The 22,508-nt window shown below is 43.3% G+C and overlaps 2 protein-coding genes across 2 annotated transcripts in view; one reads left to right on the top strand and one right to left on the bottom strand.

Annotated features, from left to right (window-relative positions):
• C1H1orf21 (chromosome 1 C1orf21 homolog) overlaps positions 1-22,428 on the top strand; it is a 247,439-nt gene extending 225,011 nt beyond the window's left edge. Inside the window, exon 6 of the mRNA XM_050766010.1 lies at positions 13,026-22,428. Within this exon, the coding sequence (XP_050621967.1) occupies positions 13,026-13,064 (39 nt within the window). The 3' untranslated portion in view covers positions 13,065-22,428. The remainder of the gene's footprint in view (positions 1-13,025) is intronic.
• Positions 1-22,508, bottom strand: part of ARPC5 (actin related protein 2/3 complex subunit 5) — a 1,051,210-nt gene that overhangs the window by 977,594 nt on the left and 51,108 nt on the right. The gene's annotated exons all lie outside the window — the stretch shown is intronic.

Raw genomic sequence — 22,508 nt, 5'->3', positions numbered from 1 at the left:
GTGACAGAGCAAGACTTTGTCTCTTAAAAAATAGAAAGTATTAATATCAGCCTAAATATGCTTGTAACAACAACAAAAAGAAATTAGGAAAGGGGCTCCAAACAAAATCATAGAAATTGTAAGACTGACTTCTTTAATCCATTTAATAAGCTTGACACGAACATGTTCTCTGGACCTAGAAATGAGCCAGGGCCATGAGAGGCACATAGTGAGACATTAGAAAATATGGTTCTTGTCTTTAGGGAGCTTCAAATCTGGAAGAATAACATTTGGCATTGGAAGGAACTTTAGAGAATGTCTTATCCAATTTACCCTCAACTTTTCGTCTCCCACTAAACGGCACCCTCCGTAGCAAAGAATGAGACATTCCCGTTTGTATCAGCTGGGAAGGAATTATGAGGCATATTATGTTCTGAACATTGCTTGAAAAATTTATTCTGAAGTACCTTGTTATTTCTGGTGCACTTTGTTCCTCTCTCACAATTCTATCGAGTGCAGGCACATTCTGCTCTGTTCCTAGGGAAAGCATTCTTGGAGTAGACACTTCTAGACTCCCATCACTTCAATTCCATTTTTCTAAGTTGATTCAAAAAGGAGTACCAAAAAATTGTAAGCTCATATTTACAAAACTGAGTGTTGGAGGCTTGCTTAGAGATGCTTAATCATACCCTGCCTCTCTTCTGGGTTTCTTACAAGTTGAAAACAGACACAGGGAGCCAGATGAGTATCATGGTCAGTATCTACCTTATTAATGGGCCGAATGATTCCCAGGTGTGGATCCAGAGCAAGTTTGGAATATATTCACAACACTTAAAACATCAAACGATTTGTAGGCATAATATATAAAGAAGTAATGTTAGTACAAACCAGTAAAAACCATCAATTAAGCTACAGTAAAGTTCACTGCAGCATTCTTTATTCAATAGCCAAAAAAACAGAAGCAAACTAAGTATCCACCCATGGAGAAACAAATAATTAAAATCCTCCATATTCCTACAGTGCAATATTATGCAGCAGTTAAGAGACATAAACCAGGCATATATATGCCTGTATATATATGTGTATATGTGTGTGTGTATATATATATGCCTGGTGTGTGTGTGTGTGTGTATATATACACATATATGTGTATATATATGTATATATATGCGCATATATATGTGTGTGTATATATACACACACACATAGTCACAATTATAGATTTCAAATACAATTATTAAGTGAAGAGAGGTGTATATATATATATATATACACACACACACACATAGTCACAATTATAGATTTCAAATACAATTATTAAGTGAAGAGAGGATTATGCAGAATGATAAAAATTGTATGGTACCATGTACATTAAAAACATAAAAATACATTGTTTATAGATGGACATTCAACAAATATTTATTAAGCACCATCAGTTTTTATATGGCATATTTACAAATGGCATGTGTTTATATCTGTTATATATTTAAATATTCATATACACATAAAAGTGTAGTATATTTGTTATATCATATAACATGAATATCAAAGTATCTAAAATGATACTAAACATACAAACCGACCAAACCCATGAGCACTGCTGTACCCGGGGATGGGGGATGAGCAATGGGTGGTAGTTTCATTTCTTAGAAGGAGGGCAGAGGCTAGCAGCAGATGATACCAAAATAGTTCTTATGTCTAGTGGTGGGAATATAGTGTCTTTACATTCTTCATGCTTCTCTGTATCTTTTAAATTCCTCAAAATCAAAAGAAGTCTATGAAAACAGGAATGTGTTTTTTGACCAAGTGTCAAATGGAAAAAACAAAAGCAGATTACACAGTGGTCACTGGCTTTGCTACACCTTCCCCTGGGTCCCAACATGTGGATTTGGGTGGAAGAAAACCGTCAGGAAGTGCTAACGTATGGGCCATGGGCCCTGCTCTAGGTCGCCGGAAACACTGCTGATTTAGATTTCACTTGAAATCACTGCTGTTTCCAAGGGCTCTGATAGTCATGGGCACAGATGCAGTTGAATTGCCTGACCTCTATTAATTACTGTTCTTATTGACTAATTAGCCAAATGTGTGACAACCCTTAATTTAACCTGCGTTTCATAATTCAGTAAGCCAGATAGTCCCCACAGATCAGTAGTTCTGATGGCCCCAGCCTGTCATGTGTCCTCTGGGGCTCCTTCGATTGTTATCCTCCCAAGGTGCTCATTCTCAGAAAATTGGTTAATCAGGCCAGTGGAAGCCTCGGTCTCAATAGTAAAGTCCCATGGGCCCTACTCATCTTCCTCTTCTGGGGTGCATGCAGGTTGGCCACCTTAGCCATGCCCTGGAAGAGAAAGGAAGCCAAACAGAAGTGTTCTCCCCAACCCTGGGCCCCGGATGCCCACTCCTTACTGCCCTCTGGGCCTCTCTCCTTCCTGTCTGGCTAGTCCATTGTTCTCTGCCTTCTAGAGAGAGGGCCCTCCAATCAATAGCTGATGTCTTCTTCCTGGCCAAATGCATGTGCTTCCTATTCTGAAAGCAAAGAGAAAGGAAGGGAAGGTGAGCCCTGTGGTCCCTCAAACAGTGTCACCCCCCTTTGTGGAGAGGAAAGAAAGGAACCAACTTAAAGTATGTCCCTCAACTCTCCCTCTCCAGGGGCCCAGCCCATGGAACAGTGAAGGGGCAAACCCAACCTCTTCTCCTTTCTCCACATGTGACTGGCTGAGTCAGTCACCATCCAGAGGGTCTCAACAAGTGTGAGGCAAGGGACTAATGGGGACCTGCCAGCTTCTGTAATCCAGCAAGAAAACTGATCCTCATCTAACTCCTTCTGGTATTTCCTGGTTAAAAACCATAATGAAAGGAGATGTGTGATTAGTCTCCCCAAACCTCCATCCAAGTTCAATATAAATTCTAGGGTGTATGTGGAACAGAGAGCTCTTTCAGAACAAAGAGCTCTAAAGAGTTTGTCTGGAAGGCACATCTTTGTCAAGAGGCAAATGAATTAAAATGCCAGGTTTGCTAAAGCCATTGTCCAAAAGGAAGTGAATCCTGGGGGAGGTGAGGCTCCAGTCTACCAAGTGGGTTTTCCCAGTTTCCTGGCTTGGGGGCAAGGTGGTAGCATTTGAATCTTAACTCTTACACTTGAGAAGACACTAAGACATCTCTTTTACTTAAGTCCAATGAATAGCATGGAAATCTTCCACAAAAAATTATGATATGTCTGATTAGAAGAAGTCAGTCACAACAAGGAAGAATTTTATAAGATAATGTTAAGTGAAAAACAAAATAAAACACTGTGTCTATAATAGGATTGAAATGGTATAAAAATGTCATGCATGTGGACAAAGATTGAAATTAAATTTGAAGACTGATGGGGAAGAGATGCTGTTGGAGATGAACTTTTCCATTTAATTTTGATTTTCATTGTTTCCATGTTTGTAAACTAAGAACAGTGTTCGCAGAAGAGCTCTGGGGAGATGTCTCTTAAGGTGGAAATTATCCCTGCTGTTTGAGCTCTGAAGAGGGCAAAACCCTTGAACAGCGTTAGCCTCTGATGCTACTGGTGGTTAATTCTGTTCTCTGCGGCAGGGCAGGCAAACTATGGCCCATAAGCCACATCCAGCCTGTGAGACAAGAATGGTTTTTACACATTTAAATGGTTCGGAGAAAATAAAAGAAGAAGACTATTTTGTGACATGTGAAAAACGGCATGAAATTCAAATTTCAGTGTCCATAAATAAAGTTTTATTGGAACCCAGCCATACTCATTCATTTACTTTTATCTATGGCCACTTTCAAGCTTACAATGGCAGAGTTGAATCGCAGTGAGACCATATGGAATGCAAGGCCTAAAATATTTACTGTGGCCCTTCCCAGAGGAAGTTTGCCAAGGCCTGCTCTCGGACATCAGTTCAACATGGCCAAGAGAACATGGTTGTCTGCGTTCTCTCTCCGTGTCTTTATCCTCACTCCTGCTCGCCTCCTTGTGGGGAAAGAACATCATTGAAGTCATCCAAGTGCCAGCCTCAAATAAAGCTTAAAAAGTATGTGGCTTAAAGCTTCCAAAATATCCTCCTTACTGTTGGTGAAATGGGGATTCGGGTATAATAAACACTTCATAGGGGTTTCAAAGCTGTTTAGTGAATACTTATTCTCTCTTGGAAGTGAAAAGCTCAATATCCCAGGATTGTTGTCACTACTGTTATTATCATGGTGATCATTCCTATATATGGTCAAAGAAACAGTCAGAGGCTGTCACACTCTACTGCTCATTACAAACGAGACCTTTTTCCAGCTGAAATAATAACTTGTGAGTCTAATTAGAATAAAGCTCATTAGAGTCGGAGACAGCCATTAATGCCTCGATTGATTTTTCTAATGAAGTAAGCCGGGGGAGGAGACTTTAACAGCACAGCTAATTATTTTTTGCTTTTCTTCAGTATGTCTTTGGCATTTAAAACTGTTCTTATGACTTGTTGTTTGACTGTAAACGAAAATGCTGCTGAAAGTGCTCTGTGATTAAAGAGGCTCTGACACGTCCAGCCCTGGGAAAGGGGTGGAAGGCACCTGCTTCCTACAGGAGGAGGGCCCTGCAGCCCTGCAGGAGGAGGTTTAAGCCCAGCAGCCCCTGGGGATAGCCTTCCTTCCACTTTTCCAGCCTCCTCTTCCTGTGTGTTCCAGGTTCTAGCTAGTCATGCACAGATGCTCAAGCTGCAGAACGTGGTTATCTGCTCCTGCAGTCCTGGTTCAAGGACAGAGCTGAAACATATAGATTCTTATGGAAACTTGGATCTGAGGTTGCCTCTGGATGGTAAAACATGGAGGAAGGGCTTAGGGGATAAAAGGTGTTAGGTGGACAGAGGAGGGAGATGCTTATTAAATTTATGCACCAGAATGCAGATGGGGCAATTGTGCTTCATTAATCAAGATGCTCTTTGCCACCCAGAAAGCAGTTAAGTCCCATAGTACAGGATAAAGGCTGTCAAGGAAGGATAACAATAAGTCAAGAAACTGAGACTCAGGATATAATAGACTTGGGAGACTCAGAACAGGGAGGATGGGGTGTACCCCAAAAGCTATTGAAATAATAAATTTTATAAATTTTTAAAAGTCTTACTGAATGAGGAAATTATTCAACAAAAGGACATTATCTCAGTGACTGTGTTATTAGAAATATAGTTTAGTGATAATGCACAGTCCAGCAGCTAACAGAGATTCCCAGTGTCATCCCGACAGGTAAAGGAGTGGAGGAAAAATTCTTTAGGTGATCATTCAGCTAGTCACCAAGCAACAAGAGCCTGCTTTATGACAAGCATAACAGCTTACACTTCCAGACAGAAAGAAGCCTCATTAAAATGAACTTCTGTCATGAGCCTTTATTACAAAACTTCATGTTTGCTTTCTACAGACCCAAGAGTCTTGACCGGACTTGTTTGCTGACTCCATTGCCCTACCGTGAGGTTCTTTAACTCAGAACTTTTTGTGATGAAAGCAAAAGACAGAGTTGTCTTTTGCTTTCGGTGGCTCACACCTGTAATCCCAGCACTTTGGGAGGCCGAGGCGGGCGAATCACAAGGTCAGGAGATCGAGACCATCCTGGCAAACACGGTGAAACCCCGTTTCTACTAAACTTACAAAAAATTAGCCGGGTGTGGTCGTGGGCGCCTGTATTCCCAGCTACCAAGAGGCTGAGGCAGGAGAATGGTGTGAACCCGGGAGGCAGAGGTTGCAGTGAGCAGAGATTGCGCCACTGCACTCCAGCTTGGGTGACGGAGCCAGACTTCGTCTCAAAAAAAAAAAAGTATGTCTGGCTGAGGCCGGGTGTGGTGACCTACGCCTGTAATCCCAGCACTTTGGGAGGCCAAGGCAGGTGGATCAGCTGAGGTCAGGAGTTCGAGACCATCCTGGCCAACATGGTGAAACCTTGTCTCTGCTAAAAATACAAAAATTAGCCAGGCGTGGTGGTGCATGCTACCTGGGAGGGCAAAGGTTGCAGTGAGCCAAGATGGTGCCTCTGCACTCCAGCCTGGGCAACAGAGCCAGACTCCATCTCAAAAAAAAAAAAAAAAAAAGATATTTGACTGAACATTGTAGAAAGAGGACTGGATCTGATTCCACATGTGATTTATGTGGGTATTAGTAGTCCCCTTTATCCACTGTTTCAGTCATCCAGAGTCAACAAGAAGGGTGAGTATAGTACAGTAAGATATTTTGAGAGGGAACACATTCACATAACTTTTATTACAGTATATTATTATAATTGTTCTATTTTATTATTAGTTGTTATTGTTGTTACTCTCTTGCTGTGCCTAATTCTTTTCTTATTTTTGAGAGAGAGAGAGTTTCTCTCTGTCACCCAGGCTGGAGTGCAGTGGCATGACCTCGGCTCACTGCAGCCTCCGCCTCCTAAGTTCAAGTGATCTGCTGTCTCAGCCTCCTGAGTAGCTAAGATTACAGGTGCATGTCACCACACCCAGTTAATTTTTGTATTTTTAATAGAGATGGGGTTTCACCATGTTGGTCAGGCTGGTCTCAAACTCCTGACCTCAAGTGATCCACCCACCTCGGCCTCCCCAAGTGCTGGGATTACAGTCGTGAGCCTAATTTGTATAGGTAGGTATGTATAGGAAAAATATAGTATATGTAGGGTTCAGTACTCTCTGAGGTTTCAGTTATCCACTGGTGATTTTGGAACAAATTCCCCATGGATAAGCGGGGGCAATAATACTTAGATAAATACAAATAATGAATAATGGACAGTGGGATTCTAGTATCAACCTGGGTTTCCTCTCTTTGCAGTCCTGTTGCCCCTCTCCTAAGTTCCAAGCTATTCTTTTAACAGGGCCTATGCCCTATTCTGTGTGCATAGTTTTGCTCAAAACTTATTATCAGTTGTATTGTGGTTTTTTTTTTCCTACACTTTTTTTTTATTATACGTTGTTCTAGGGTATTATACTTTAAGTTCTAGTTGTATTGTTTAAAAAGGCTGCATCTTCCATCATGATGTGCAAAACGTTGATGGTTTTCTTCCCTTACTAAAGAACCAGGACACTTTCTGTGTAATACCATTTAACAGCCTCCACCCTGCTACCCCACAGCCCAGCACTGCTTCCCTCCAAAGCCAGGGTGTTCATAACCCTTGGATGTGGGCCACACAAGGATTCCCTTAGGTACCCAAAATACACAGATGGACAAGAAAGAAGTTTTCCCCCTCAATAAGGGAGGCAAACATTTTGCCTAAAATTCTATACAACATGGTGGTGCAATGGAAGGACCACTGAGAAGGGAAGAGACTGTTTCTCCCTAGAGCAACTACAGGGAAATCCCAGCTACTTGGGAGGCTGAGGAAGGAAAATTGCTTGAACCTGAGAGGTGGATGTTGCAGTGAGCTGAGATCATGCCGCTGCACTCCAGCCTGGGTGACAGAGCGAGACTCTCTCTGAAAAAATAAAAATAAAGAGATAGGATGGGAGCAGGAGAAGCCAGCCAGGACAGAGTGAGAAGCACCAAGGCCCTGTGGTACTTGGCTTGTTTGAGGATCTGAATGTGAACTGACTGATTGAGATATGGGCCCCATTTCTCACCTAGACAGTTTTATTTACTGTTGGACAAGTTGGTCTCATTTTTCAATATCATCATAAGAGCTACAATTTATTAAGCACCCACCATGTGCCTAGCTTTGCTAAATACTTTACATGTATATGTTTAATCCCTACAACTCTGCAAGTTAGGTTTTATTGTCCCCATTTTACAGATGGAGAAACAGATTCAACACTTCCTGTCAGTCATTTTCATCTAGTCTACTCCAGTGGGAGAATACTCAGTTCACACTGATTGTTACATGTCTTAGGGGTGTGTGTATTGGGCTGAATGCACACATGTCTACAGAAACATACTGAAAACATATATGATGAAATCATACCTGACACTGAATGGCAAGGCCTAGACCAGCAGTCCCCAGCCTTTTTGGCATCAGGGACTGGTTTTGTGGAAGACAGTTTTTCCACGGATGGGGAGTTGGGTGGTGCAGGGTGGGGGTAGTTTCGGGATGATTCAAGCACATTACATTTATTGTGCACTTTATTTCTGTTATTACGTATTCACTATAATGTAGGATCAGTGGGAGCCTTGAGCTTGTTTTCCTGCAACAAGACGGTCCCATCTGGGGATGATGGGAGACAGTGACAGATCATCAGGCATTGGATTCTCATAAGGAACATGCAACCCAGATCCCTCACATGCACAGTTCACAGTAGGGTTCGTGCGCCTATGAGAATCTGATACTGCCGCTGATCTGACAGGAGGCAGAGCTCAGCTTCACTCACTCACCTGCCACTTACCTCCTGCTGTGTGGCCTGGTTCCTAACAGGCCATGGACCAGCAGCGATCCATGGCTTGAGGACTGGGGACCCCTGGCCTAGACTATTTGTCTATTTTAAATCTGTGGAGGAAAAGTACTTTAGGCACGTTGGAGGAACAGGTTCCTAAAGTCATTCTTTGAGCTGTTTCTCTTTAAGCCAGTAGGATTTAAAATTAGGATGATGTCCTTTCCTTTACTACTCTTTAATACCTCTAATTCTTATCATAGACACTTCAACAAACAAAAACCCGTTACCCTAGAACTTTAGAAATGTGTGTCTTGCATTGACATCAACTTACACTTCCAGGAGGATAATAATACAGATAGCTGAAGAAGACGTGGAAGCCTCTCCACAGAGTAGGGTGCGGTCGGAAAAATTTCGGTAGGCAAAGGTTCCTTGGGGTTTTTTGAGTCTGTACCCGAAGGCACTGATGGTTCTTTCAAACAACCTTCTTTGTCAGCATCACTAGGAGTTTCTGTTCTTCCAGCTCTCAAGGGCCTCCTGGGGATCTTGCTCTGTGCAGCTTTCAGTGTGTCCTTTGCACAAGCCGGGGACTGTGACTAAGAGCCTCCAGTTCTAATTGAGTAACACATCCTGACAAAGACTTCCATTTGGGGTTCCTTTAAGGGGGAAGGGCATACTTCAGCGAAGAATTGCTGTGTATTTCCCACACCCAGCTCCCACTTCCTGCCTTCTGACAGCTGAAGGTCTTCAGGTTCTCTTTTTAGCACAATTCTTTAAAAATTAAATGAGACATGAAGTCGTGCTACAGAAGCAGGCTCCCTGTCCTGCCCAGTAGGGCCAGTGTGCAGATGGGGTCCCCTGTGATACTGAGATGGGGCCCCTCCAATGACAATTCTCTCAAATCCCCTTGATTTTTATTTACTTATTTATTGATTTTTAAAGTGGCATATAGTAATGGTACATATTTATAGGGTACATGTGATATTTTGATACATGCATGCAGTGTGTAATGGTCAAATCAGGGTACTTAGGATATGCATCACATCAAAGAGTTATCATTTCTATGTGTTGGAAACATTTCAAATCTTCTCAGTACTTTGAAATATACAATATGTTACTATTAACTCTAGTCACCCTACTGTGCTGTTGAACACTAGAATTTATTCCTTCTTAACCAGCTTCGGAAGAGGATGAACCTTCTTCATCCTCGCGCCAAGCCTACTCTCCTTTGCACAAGGTGATCACCTCTGGTAGTCACCATTCTCAGGTCTCCTTTCTTAGAATGGCACTGGATGGCTGTATGACTTACGACCGTATCTTTCTTTCAATGCGTTTTGATTTTAAAGTTCGTTACCAAAGCAGTTGCTTCTCAGCGCTGCCGAAACAGGTGATAATAAAAAATGAAGCTGAATTGAATTTGAATTTACTTATCAGTCACTACAGTTGTAACAAAGGCAAGGAGCAGCCCTGTGGGCTTGCGCTTCTCTGAGCTTTCCCCACAAGCATCAGGGCTTCATTCTCTGCCTTGCAGGACTGATATAAATAGTAAGTGAAATCATATCTGCAAAGCAGCTAATGCTGTTTTCTTCCTCCTTTGTATAGTAATGATAATAATTTCAGAGTAGCCAATGCTTGGGAAATGAAAGTTGCAGAGTCTTGTGTTTACAAAGAGGGTTTATATTGTATTTGTCCCTCAAAAGGTGGGGCTGGGGAGCCTTTACTGTGGTTTGAAATGGTCCTTCTACTGCATAGCCCAGAAACTCATTTACCAAGTTGAAGACAATGAGAACACCACTTTTCATGTATGTGTGTGTGCATGTGTGCACGTGTGTGTGCGCACGTGTGCGTATGCGTGTGTGCACATGTGTTTGTGTGCACGTGTGTTCGTGTGTGTGCATGAGTGCCTCTGTGTGGTGTGTGTGTGTGTGTGTGTGTGTGTATCTGTCTGCCATTCCTTCCAAGTTCTTCCTCATGGATGAAGCACCCTCTAAACTCCACATTGGCTGGCTGAGACTGTGCTTTGAGGCCTCATTTAGTCATACGTAGTCGAGGGACTTCGGTTTCTGCCATAGAAGTTTTATTCATGTACATGGGTTTGTGGCCTGTCTGGAGTGCAAGGCTGAGGTGGGAGGAAGAGTTCCCTGGCACCTATCAGATGACAGCTTGTGGTCACAGTCCTTCCTCACCTGACAGCCACTAAGGAAGGAGGTCCCTATTCCCCTGCCAGGGGGACTGAACAAACACAGGGTTTATAATAACAACAATTACAGTAATAATAGCAGTAGTAGTAATAGTAGCATTAGCTAACATTTATTGACTACTTGCCAGACACTATATTTCTTTCCATTTAATCCTGACCATAACTCTATGGTATGGAGACCATGATTATCCCCAGGAAACCAAAGCCCAGCAATTTATGCGATGTCAAACAACAGTGTATATGTACATATATACACTGGAGATGTCCACTTTCCTTTCCTAATAAAACTCCATGAGCCCTGCCTTTCCTCTCCAACTGAATACTTGGGTCCATTTGTATGTTTCCTCTCTGAGCCTCGTGAGCTGGGGATCTGTGGAGAGCATCATTTGACATTTATGGCATTGTGTGGATACATTTGTGTGTGTCTTGTTCCCCAGATTAAAGAATAAACCCCCAGTGGCCAGGGACCTTGCAGTTCTTTCTAGCTCTCCAGTGTGTGACTCAGAGCATGTCTCCTGAGTGGTCTGGGCCAAGGCGAGGGATGGCATCTGCTTGGGCAGTGACACCAGGGAGGCTGCCCATGGGATGACTGCCAAGTACACACTCCTCTTGTCAGGAAGACTGGTTACCCAGCTTCTCTGCTCAGGAGAGGTTTTGTGCAGCAAGTAAAACAAGCCTAGAGATGACACTAGACTCAGACACTCTGCAAGCGGCAGGGGTGGGAGTTAGCAATCTGATGGTGGAGGAAACCAAAACATGCTAAGGGGTGAATCCCATTCTCAGGGAGCAAGCAATCTGGGGCCAGTTGGCATGGGAGTGAGCAGCTCTGCCTGCTGCCACAGGCCTGAAGACTTCATTGTGTGGCAGTATTTTTTTTTTTTTTTTTTTTTTTTTTTTTTTTTTGAGACACAGTCTCACTCTGTTGCCCAGGCTGCAGTGCAATGGCGCGATCTTGGCTCACTGCAATCTCCGCCTCCCAGGTTCAAGCGATTCTCCTGCCTTAGCCTCCCAAGTAGCTGGGACTACAGGTGCCTGCCACCACACCCAGCTAGTTTTTGTATTTTTAGTAGAGATGGGGTTTCACCATGTTGGCCAGGCTGGCCTCGAATTCCTGACCTCAGGTGATCCAACCGCCTCGGCCTCCCAAAGTGCAGGATTACAGGTGTGAGCCACCGTGCCCAGCCAGCAATATTTTTTAATTTGCCAAACACACACGGGCATGGGCACATATACATCATGTGTAAAAGTATAGGCCAGAAATGATTTAATCACTTTAATACTATTAACTCATTTAATTTTCAACAATTCTGTGAAATAGGTACTATTGTTCTCTTCATTTTACAAATGAAGAAACTGAGACACAGAGAGGTAATTTTACCAGGATCCCAGAGCTAGGAAGTCACAGAGCCAAGATTAGCACCCAGCCACATGACACAAAATAATCCATTTTGATAATGCTTAAATATTAGGAAAATGTAAAATATTTCTGTTATATAGATAATGTGGCCAAAAAACATGTAATACATATGAGAAATAGTTATATGCAAAATTATTATTATCGTTAAGTATTGGTACTCTTAGAAATAAGTTTCAGTTATTTTGAAAATTCTGCTTTTAAAAGAACATCCCCCACCCCCACCAAAAAAGAAATGAAACATGTAGTGTGTATTTTAGAAGAAAAAGTTGAAGGAAACAAATGATAATAACACCTGACTTTTTAGAAAACCCTTATCTATGACATCAGAACACAGGCAGGACAGGTGCCTTTGTTGTTTACTATCTGTGATGGGTTACAGACCAAGAGAGTCATGTGTTTTGACCAAGACAAGCTGGCTTGGTTAAATGTGGATCCTTAAAGCCCAGCCCCAATCATGTCTTCACTGAGTTTATGACCTAGAGGAGAAAGGATAAAATATGTTCACAGGTAACCATTGTACATAGTCCTTAGAGCTTCAGATAACCTGTTTGGTTAGCAAATGAATCAGAAGCATCTTTGCCTCTCTTGTGCATCCCACACATACCAAGCATAGACCTGTTAGGCGTGTCTAAAGGATTCTTGTTTGTTGTTTTTTGTAATCCGTTTTAGAGTGAATTAAACTCAGACATCCCTGGATCGTATGCTCTCCCTCTGTAGAATGTTGAGTTTCAGGCACGGGGATGTAGCTGTAGAATGTGGCTTGTTCATTCTTCCTGATAAGAAATTGATCTCCTGAATGGATTGGCCATTTCGTAATTTCTTAGTGAAAGGCTGACTCTTGAATATGACTATTATAATATAAATTCTTACCAACATAAAGTAAGGGCTTACTTGGGGCTTGGTAAAACTCTCATGCCTTGAGGTATGTATAGCTTATAAATCAGCTAACATGTATTTATGACGTAGCTACCCCAGTGCCAGCTATCACTGACAAAGCCTGGATTCTGTTGCAAGGAGACACACTGAGAGAAAATTGATTACAAGTAACTATTTCAGGCTCTGCTTTGAATTTATCATTCACATGCTCTTTTTTCTTTTTCCCTCCAAGGGTCGGGATTACTGTTCGGAAGAAGAGGATATCACATAGCACCAATTTTACCACTCAAACCAGGAGCTACTACTGTGTAAATAGGTTACACCCCAGTTGAAATCTTTGCAAAGGTCGGTTCTATTCAGCGAACAGCACTATAGCAAAAGAAGATCGTTCCATATCGTACGCCCCATTAAATTACAGTGTTTCTTAATGAACTTGCAAAGGAATATTGCTAAAAACAAACAAAAAAAACTGTTATCGAACTTTCTTTGTTGCTGCTAGTTAAAACTTGTTGCAACTTTTCACTTCTCTTGTGTCCAGGTATGCAGCAAAATTCTGCAATTTCACCTTAAAGATACTGTTGGTTTTACAGATGCTCTCCAACCTATTTTCTATAAGATGAGGTAGTGGCGAACTCAGATATCAAACTTCTCTTCTAAACTGGTTCTGCTTCTAAGACAAGCATCTCCTGCCCTCTCTCCTTCCTCCCCATCTCTCGCACGCAGTCTAGAGATGGACTGAGCCTTGCTTCTTACTGGCAGTGTTGAGCTTTGGAGATGGGATGGTTGCTATGCCAAGCCTTGTTTCTCTGCTCAGAAGAAGTAGAGAAGCTATTATCAATTAAAAGCATGCTGTGATGTGACTCCTGGAAGTGACGTAGGAGTGAGTGGCAGGTTGTTTGATTTAATAGGTATCTTAATCAAGAATTAAGCTTGCAACATTGGCTTTGCGCAGATGCAGATGGAAGTGTGATCACAATCATTTTGAATCCCTCTTCCTCACTTTTTTTTCTAAGAAAATAAACATTTTACTGTTTTTATGGATCCTTGTCTTCTCCCATTCATCCAGCTCAGTGTTTTAAGATGATCCTGGGTGCAGAAGTTGAGCCCTCCTTTGCATTGACACTGATAATTAGCCTAAAGGGCTGCCTACCCTTCCGTTAATAATTTACCAAGCATTAGCAAGGCTGAAAGTGGACTGAAGAGGTGAGGGGACATCCTATGACTTTTTAGGAGGGCCTGAAACCACCTTGTTACCTTTCATTTTGTTAGCAAATAAACCATCCTATTTCGTAACTCTCCCCCTTCAAAATGCTACATGAGCCTTGCCACTTCCTTTTTCTCTTACTTCCAGCACACTAGACATAGCAGAAGTGTTTGCCTACTCAACAACATAATACTTTTATGCTTATGATGATATTTGGAGATGTGAAAGCCAAACGCCTCTGGCAATGGTGGGGAATGTTGACTGAGTGAGTGTTCAGCAGAGTTTATTTTTCCATACTATATGAAGAGAATGATCTCTTCTCAAAGACAGAAGTGATATTTTTAACAAATATTGTCACAAGTAAATAGCAATCAAAAGGAGAAAATAACTTTTGTATTTTTTTAATGTGTTTGATAGCTTTGACGAGGGTTCTCTTTGTTACTTTCAGGGGAGGGCATCCTATTAAATGCCACGCCAGCAGTCCGGGTTTGGGTTTGTCCCACAAAAAGACAGGAGCACTGTATGTTTCTCTCTTTTGGGGTTGTGACTTTGAAGGGCCTCGATGTTAGCCACCCGCAGAAGGTGGGGAGTTAAGATGTTCTGTGTCAATTTGCTCTTGCCGAAAAGATGTGCCTCGATTTTAAAATCTATCCACATAACTGAGGGCACCACTGATGTGCTAATAGTGAGATTCCCTATCTCCTTTTAGACCTGGGACGGCAAAAAGGAAGGGAAGGAAACTTAGCAGAGTGCTAAGGACAATAGATTCACATATTAGCAACAAAATCCCGTAATTCTTTTGGCCAACAGCAGCTATTTTGGGGAGCAGCTGTGGCTGTTACATAAATAGAGATGCAGCCAAAATGTTAGGCTTTTTTATCCTGCTTCAAGTAGAAAAATGCAGGGAGAGTCAAGTAGTCTAGGGTTTCAGGTTGCCTCCCCTCATACGGTTTTTGGCCAAGTGACTAAAATAGTTTTCCACAACTGTAAACGAACTGCTAAGCCCCACCTCAAACTTGTTCACTGGGGACTTTGTTCACTGTTCTGTGGATGACCTTTTCCGGGATTTCTTGTTCTTATCAAGCAAGAATTAAGCACATGCTAAACGTCTTCCATTTGATTTCTTTACTCGGTGTCTCACACAGTCTTCCCAGAAAACCACCACCCTCTACCCGAAGATGAAACATGCTCATGTCATTTCTCTTGGTCACATTGAACACTTTTGACATGTTACACTTGTGCATAGATCCAAGCGTTTCTTGGGAACCTGACTTTTGAGTGTTTAATAAAGCCGGAAGTGATGTTGCCCTGAACCACCAGCTTTTCACCCGGGTTCTGGCTCCGGTGTTTAACACTGGATACATCTTTGTTGTGCGAAAGTGAGTTCTTCAGACACATTTGGTACATCCAGAAATCCGCATGAAATGCTTGATTATGTCAGCAACACCCAACAATGTCTGTTTTCCATTTGTTGGTTTTAATCATAAAATTGTCAAGTGATTCGTGTTTGTACTTTATTTTTTTATGCCTTCTGAAAGGATCTAAAGCAAAAATATTTTACCTTTTTTTCCCCATGTGTATGTGAACATTAAGCAGATTGGCTCAGACACAATGAAAAGAATAATCCAATGTATGTGCTGGTGCACTCTGCTAGTTGTTATATGTATGGGGCTCAGGAAGCTGGAAGGAGGAAGGGAGGGGACGTGGCCTCGTGAGTGGAGGTAGAAAAATGATGAGAAATGAACTGAGAGCATTAAGCAGAGAGGGTTGAAATTGAAAATCCAGCTGCCTAGTGGCCAGTGGGTGGGGCAAGACTGTCAACAAGATTTACAGCTGGCTTGCACACGCCTTATGTCCTCTGAGTTGTAGAGTTGTAAAAGTTCAGCAGTGTGTGCACAGCTCTCTTTTGGTTGGCGGAGATTCAGGATCATGGAGTACTGCTCTCATAATTGAAGACGTGTTTGGTATTGGCAGAGAACCTTAAAAAAGGCCTTTACCTCAGCGATGCTTCCTAGCCCCAGGCTTGCAGAGAACACAGAGTGGTGTTGTGGTCTATTTAGGGACAAAGAAGGTATAAAGTCCAGAGATGAGAAAACTAGGTCAGTCCTCAGAAACGGCAGCAGCCACGCACACAGCAGCCTGCTGGAAGACCGGTCTCTCTCCGTCCACAGTGCCCATGATCTGAGCCTGGGCTGGAATGACTCAATTTAGCAAAGACGGACCCAGGAGGAGGGCTGGTTCTTCAGTCTTTGTACTGGCCCCATCCGCTCCTCACTGTAAGGTGAGGAAGCACCTCTGTGTCAGGGCTCACCTGGGCATCTGAAGCGGCCACGCCCACAAGCCGACAGCCCCCAGGAGCAGGTCCAGGGATGATGCAGTCCCCTTCTTAGTCCCATGTGATGTCATCCTGCTTTGTTATCTTCTTATAACTTTATCCTGCTATAACTTTATCCTCTTCCCAGCCTCATCCCTGTTTTTCTCTTAGGGCAAGACTCTCCCATAAGCCTGCTAAAAAACAGAGATGATACCTCTTACAAACTTTACCTCGTTGCCTGTGAAGCAGGTTGGCATGTGGATTACAAGTCCAGCTTTGACACTGGGCAAGAATTTAGAAGTGTTCTATCTCTACTAGTCATAGAAAAGAAGCATGGTTAAACATGTTGAGTTTTAAAGGAAGAAATATTTTCAAATTCTTAATCCAAGAAAATACTGAGTTGGAATCTTAGACTTCGGGACTCTGATATGTTCTTTATGAAAGGCAAAATAATTGGTATCTAAAGTTCTGTCCTTCCTGCCTCCCCTAAAGAAAAAGGATATTAGATTGCACACTACAGTTTTACGTAAGATCTGCCTTCCACGCTTCCCTGCTGGAAGGCATTCTCAGAGCTTTATGTCTTCATACCTCTCAGAGATTGGACTTTTTGTTGTTTAAAACCCCAACCAAAAAAATAATAAGGCATGATTGGTGGGGAGGGAATGTGTATTTAGGGGCATAATGAAAAGGTGGCTTGAAGCAGGAACTTTGGCCTCATGGTATCATGAGTGGATGCCTGGACTCCAATGTGCCTGGTAGGAGCTGGGTTAGGCAGTTGGCTGTCACACTACACATGTGCCTGCAATAAACCTTTTGGAGTTCCATCAATGAGGTCTATAAATTGCCTTTTGCCAATGAATGGATGTGTTTTTCCAAGGGGGGAATGGTATCCTTGACTTCAGCAGTCACCTTTTTGTATGTCTCTGGAAAAGGGTCAAAAAGCTATGGTAAAGATGAGGCTTATGAGTGAATACCTCTGGGACAAACCTTAGGACTCACAAGCTATGCCATGTTTTTCAGGAGACTCTTGTACCTTATCTGGAATCTACTCTCAGGAGAAGAGGAAAAAGGAACTAATATTTGTCATTTATACTCACTCTGTGCCAGATACTGTGCTAGGCATTTTATAATTGTTTTGTGTCATCCTCCTGATAATCCTGTGAAGTGGATCTATTACCCCCACGTTCTAAATAATAGATCTTAAGTGTGGAATGCATCTATCCAACGTAAATGCCTATGTTGAAAGAAGGAAAGATGTCATTCAAGTATTTTCCAAATTCTTTTTATTGTGACTATATGCCCTTCACAACACTGTGAAAACAACCCCTGGGGGCATCTGCTTTCCAGAATCTCTCTCTGGCTCCTCACCAGCTTGGTTTCCTCATGGGGAGTGTTTTATTTGGCCTCCCCTGTCTGAGCTGCACACACACCAGGAGAGGCCACTGGCTAACAGGAGGACTTCAGTGCCCAGAGGAAAAGGCTTTGGGAATTTAGGCACACGTCTCTCCCCTTGGAATCCTTCTAGCATCTGGAAAAGGAACCAGGTATTTCTGCAGTTAGAAACCAGATGCAACCAGAACAGGCTTTCTAGTGCTGTGATTCCTTTCCTGGGTTCCCAAGGCTTGTTTCATCACAGGCTGTATCTTTTTAAGGTTAAAAGTCTTAACCTGCCTGGGGGTCTGGGACAATCTGATCTCCAAGCATGAAGGAAAGGCAATGCTGGACCACTGACTTGTATTGAAATCCTTTCTTGTGGGCTAGGGTTTGATGTCTCTTTTTGATCTTTGGACCGGGGATCTGTATGTTCCAGGTCCATTTAAGCACTGAAACTAGATGCGAATCTCTTTTGACACCTTAGGTGTTTTAGATAGTCATGTAATGACTTGGATAGACATTTAAATAACTTGTTCCAAGGTCGGAAGAGCCCAGGAACTCCTCAGAGTTCCTCTTCTTGCTTCTTAAATCACATCCTCTAAAGATGACTCATGTCTCCATAGCAACTGTTAAAGGTGCTGCCTAGAAGGGACCTACTCCCACCCTTACTTACTTTGTTCGAAGGAAGCAAAAGAATGTCCCTGTGTAAAGGGGCTGTCATGTCCAGTTTTCCTTTGAAATGTGGCCCCCAAGATCCTGCTTCTTTCTAACCTGGCAGCTGTCATGTCCCTTCATCATGATGTGGGCAATGGCCCTTATAACTTGGGAACCACAGAAATTGCTCTATTTCGGGAAGATTCACCTCTAAACTGAAGGCTCCATTCTGATAGTGTCTGCCCTCTCTACCCTGATTTCGCCCTTCTTTGCTTCCATCTTTAGCCCAAGGCTTTGAATTTGATTAAGACTTAGAGGCAGTATAAAGAACACCATGAACTCAGGCAGAGATCCCTTAGGGTCTCTAGGGTTGAAAATAATTCTAGAGCCTTAGGGGGACCTCTTGGCATGGACTCCAAAGGGAGAGAATAGGCCCTGTGTCCTGGCATTTCAGTCCAGACCTTCAGGGACTGTTCTCTCTTGACAGGCGAGCAAGCAAAGAAAATTTTGCAATAGATTTCAAGCCAGTTTTTCCATTCAAACCAAGATGCAAATTCATAAAATTATTCTTTTCCTGGAGTAGATCCAGGCAGCTGCCTTACTAGGATTTTAGATTCTGATCCATTTTCTTAACACACATACACATACACACGCATACATACATATACAGAGAGATACATGGAGAAAGGAAATTTATCATTGAAATAGTTCAAGAAAGAGCTGTATTTTGCCTTTCTGTAATCTCCAAGATAATGTCTAGGAAAGTATTAGTATAACTATAGGGATACCGAAACAGGAAAAACCAGCCATCACTCTTGAGAAAGTTTGAGTTCAACTCACATGGGAGAATCGAGGTCTGCTACTCGTCTCACTTTGTGCCCTGTCTGTGCCCGGATGCCCTACTACATCTGCTTGACTCGTCTGGGCCGCCAGCTGGGGTACTGTGGCTGACATCCTTTCCCAGCCTTACACGCATAATGGACACATCCCTAATGTCGTGTGCCTGGTCCAGCCACATACAACCACCGCATGCCTCACACACCATCCCCCTCATCCATGTGGACTTGACTGTGGCATTTCAGCAGCTCCAGTGGGATGCTCTAACCCCAGTGTGTGGAGTTGGGGTCCTTCATCTGGGTTGACCCAGGTGTAGCATTTTTAGCATTGCCTTTCCAGTCTTAAGGATTCATTCACTGAACTCATTTATTTCTGGAGCCCCTGGTACACTCCAGGCACTGTGCTAATTGCAAGCAAAGCACAATTGAACTAAACCCACCCTCGAGGAACCTAGCCATAGCAAGGGAGGCAGTGCGGAAGTACCCTACAGGGAAAAGTCCTGAGTGCTGTGGGAGCATTCTCACGGTGGCAGCCAGCCCAGTTCTGGTAATCAGGGGCTTCCTGAAAGAGGTGATATCAAAGCCCAGATGTGTCAAGAGGGCTGAGGGAGAGTGTTACTAGAGGACTTCAGGCTGAGAGGACAGCACAGGACTCAGCCTAAAGGAGGGCCAGTGTGGACTGTCCAGGGCCAGCCTGCAGTACAGAGGCTGGGGCTTGGACTTGTAGAGGGAGAGAGAAGAGCAAGAGACAAGGACAGGACAGTGAGCCGGGCCAGCCACAGAGGGTTCCTGGGGCTTTGCCGGGGATTCAGGGAGCATAAATAAGAGCTTTAGGTGGTGCTGTGTCGTCTGCAGCCCACTGCTGAGGTCCTCCAGACAGGTAAGGTGTGGTCACAATCAGGGCCGGGCTTTCCCTCCTCACCGCGGCAGTGCACGGGTGCTTGCTGAGATGATTTATCCCAGGGTGTCCTCTGTCCCTTACCCAGCCCCAACTCCTCTTCCTCTGCCAAAAGCTATTCGAATTCAAGGACTTTAACCTGGGCTGGATCTGGTTTGGAGACATAAAGGGGACAGCTCTGGGTCAGCATGACCTTCTTTAGAGCCACCAAGGCTAAAAATACCTTTTGGGACCAGGCTGGCCTAGACCCAGGGATGAGAATGCACCCTAAAATAAACATACGGGAAGCAGCAGAGGGCTTCCCTGTCTAGTGTGTGATCCTAACTAAAGGCAGCTCTCTTGAACAGCCTTCCCCTGGATTAGGTCACATACACTCGGTGGCCAAGCCTCTGCTGGGTCCCAAATACACACCCGAGTCCTGCCAAAGAAAGGAGACTTTTAAAAAGCACAGACAAATTGTATGCAAGTGGAAAATACCCATAGGCCTAGACAGCTGTGGAGGGAAGACCTCGCAGGCACCTGGAGGCTGCCAGAGCTGGGAGCTCTGCAGATGTGAGTCAGGGAAGGCTCAGAGACAAGCGGAATCTCTCTATGGAGACAACTTGCAGTGCCTTTTAGGTTTTCCAAATAACCTCAGAGTTTAGAGCATTGGGTTTTTTTTCTCCCCCTCCCCACCCCAGAAAAATAATTAGAAAAATGTTTAGGAGAAAGGAAAAGAATTAGACGTATCAAAAGACCAGCTATAAGCCAACACTGTTTACAGAAACTCAAGAAAAAGCTCAAACAGAAGACAGTTCCCCTGAGAGGCTGGAGGAGTTGGGGCTGAAGGCAATTTTCCTAGCTAAGGGACGCTGGGCCTTGCTGCACCTTGGGGCTGACCTTTTTTGCAAAACCCCCACCGCTGCCCTCCTGGCATACTCAACAGCAACACCAGCTTTCTGGCCCCTCGGAAAGATGTTAGCTCAAACAGCCACTTTTTCCAGATCTTCCTCTGGCTCTTCCCTGAGGAGTCTGTAATTCTGTGGCTAGCAATTCCCACTCAGATATTCCACAGGCCCAGGTGTTTAGATTAGAGTTTGTCCAGCGGTAATCCTGATGCTGGAAACCAACAAACATTTGGCCTCACATTCACCCATTTAAAAACTAGAGCCCTGGCAGGTCCCCTTAGGGCCAATGTGTTCATGGAATATAAGCCAAGTTTGCCTTAGGGCACCTCTCCCCATTTTCTACCCTGGCCCACTTCCTACTCACCTCCACCTCATTGCCAGGAAAGGATCAAAATGCCTCCATGCTGGTTGTTAATGGCTGCATATTTGCTCTTCCCAAGGGTATTTGCATTTTATTTAGGAACGTGGCCTTACATTCAAGGAAAATCTTGCATCAAGATTACGAAGCATCACCTCTCAGTCAGGTCTGGGAGGTATCTTGGAGCACTGCTCTTCTGAACACCTGCAGAGGCTTCCTCAGGTGAGCGTGGGAGCCCGGAAGGTGGCCTCCCTAACCACTCTGCCTGCACATGAATTCTGCAAAGCAGTGGGCCCCCATCTGTTTCAATTACACATGCCTGTCAGCAAAATCTTTGTGAGATGCACTCTCTCTGTATGTTTATTAATTTATGTAAAGCATATATCCCTTTACTTTTGTACTAATATATTAGGCACATTATAAAAAGTACACAGCATAGAAACTTTAAATGAATAAGACACAAAATATTATAAACAGAGGTCTGGCATTCTCTCTCTGAACTCCTGAGGGAGACCTTGGGTACCTCCTGGTATGTACACATCTCACTTTGAACACCTTTGCTTTAATGCAAATCAGCACGCCAGAATAGCACCCCAAACCACTGTGCAACATTTGGCCTGCAGAATAAGAAAGTCCTAAGGCAGAATCCCCAGGAACTTCAAATCTGGGAGATGAGGCAAGAAAACTCACTCACGAACAACATAAATGTAAATAATTCAAAACCCTAAAGGAGAGCTATCCCTAGACAGTAGTGGCTACAGGTGCTAAGCAAAGGTCAGGTACACTGGACAGAGCCATGCAATTGTTCACCTTCCCTCTCTGGGTCTCCAGAAAAGGACACTGGCAATATCCCCAGCTCTCTCCTGATTGGAATTCTTTGAACCCTCGAAGTGCTCCAGTAGTACTACCCCCCACGCAGAAGTGGGCCCATGTCGCTTGAATATTATTTTTGATTTGACCACCAAGATGTAATGATGATTCTATTCCATTTTGAAAAGGGTCTGAGAAAGTGTATAGGTCTAATTATATATACATATTTATACATGTGTATTTTTGTTTATTGTTACATTTTGACATTGGACTTTCTATTAAATAATTTTTAAGAGTTGGCCTGGCTTTGTTCTCTTTTATGTCTTTCTTCTTTCCTTTCTCATGGAAGAGGCCATTCTAAATATCTGCAAAAGACCCTT

The sequence above is a fragment of the Macaca thibetana genome, chromosome 1, assembly GCF_024542745.1.
Source record: "Macaca thibetana thibetana isolate TM-01 chromosome 1, ASM2454274v1, whole genome shotgun sequence".
NCBI classification, from domain to species: Eukaryota; Metazoa; Chordata; class Mammalia; order Primates; family Cercopithecidae; genus Macaca; species Macaca thibetana.
The sequence above is the reverse complement of the archived record's forward strand: the minus strand, read 5'-3'. Positions and strand labels throughout refer to the sequence as shown.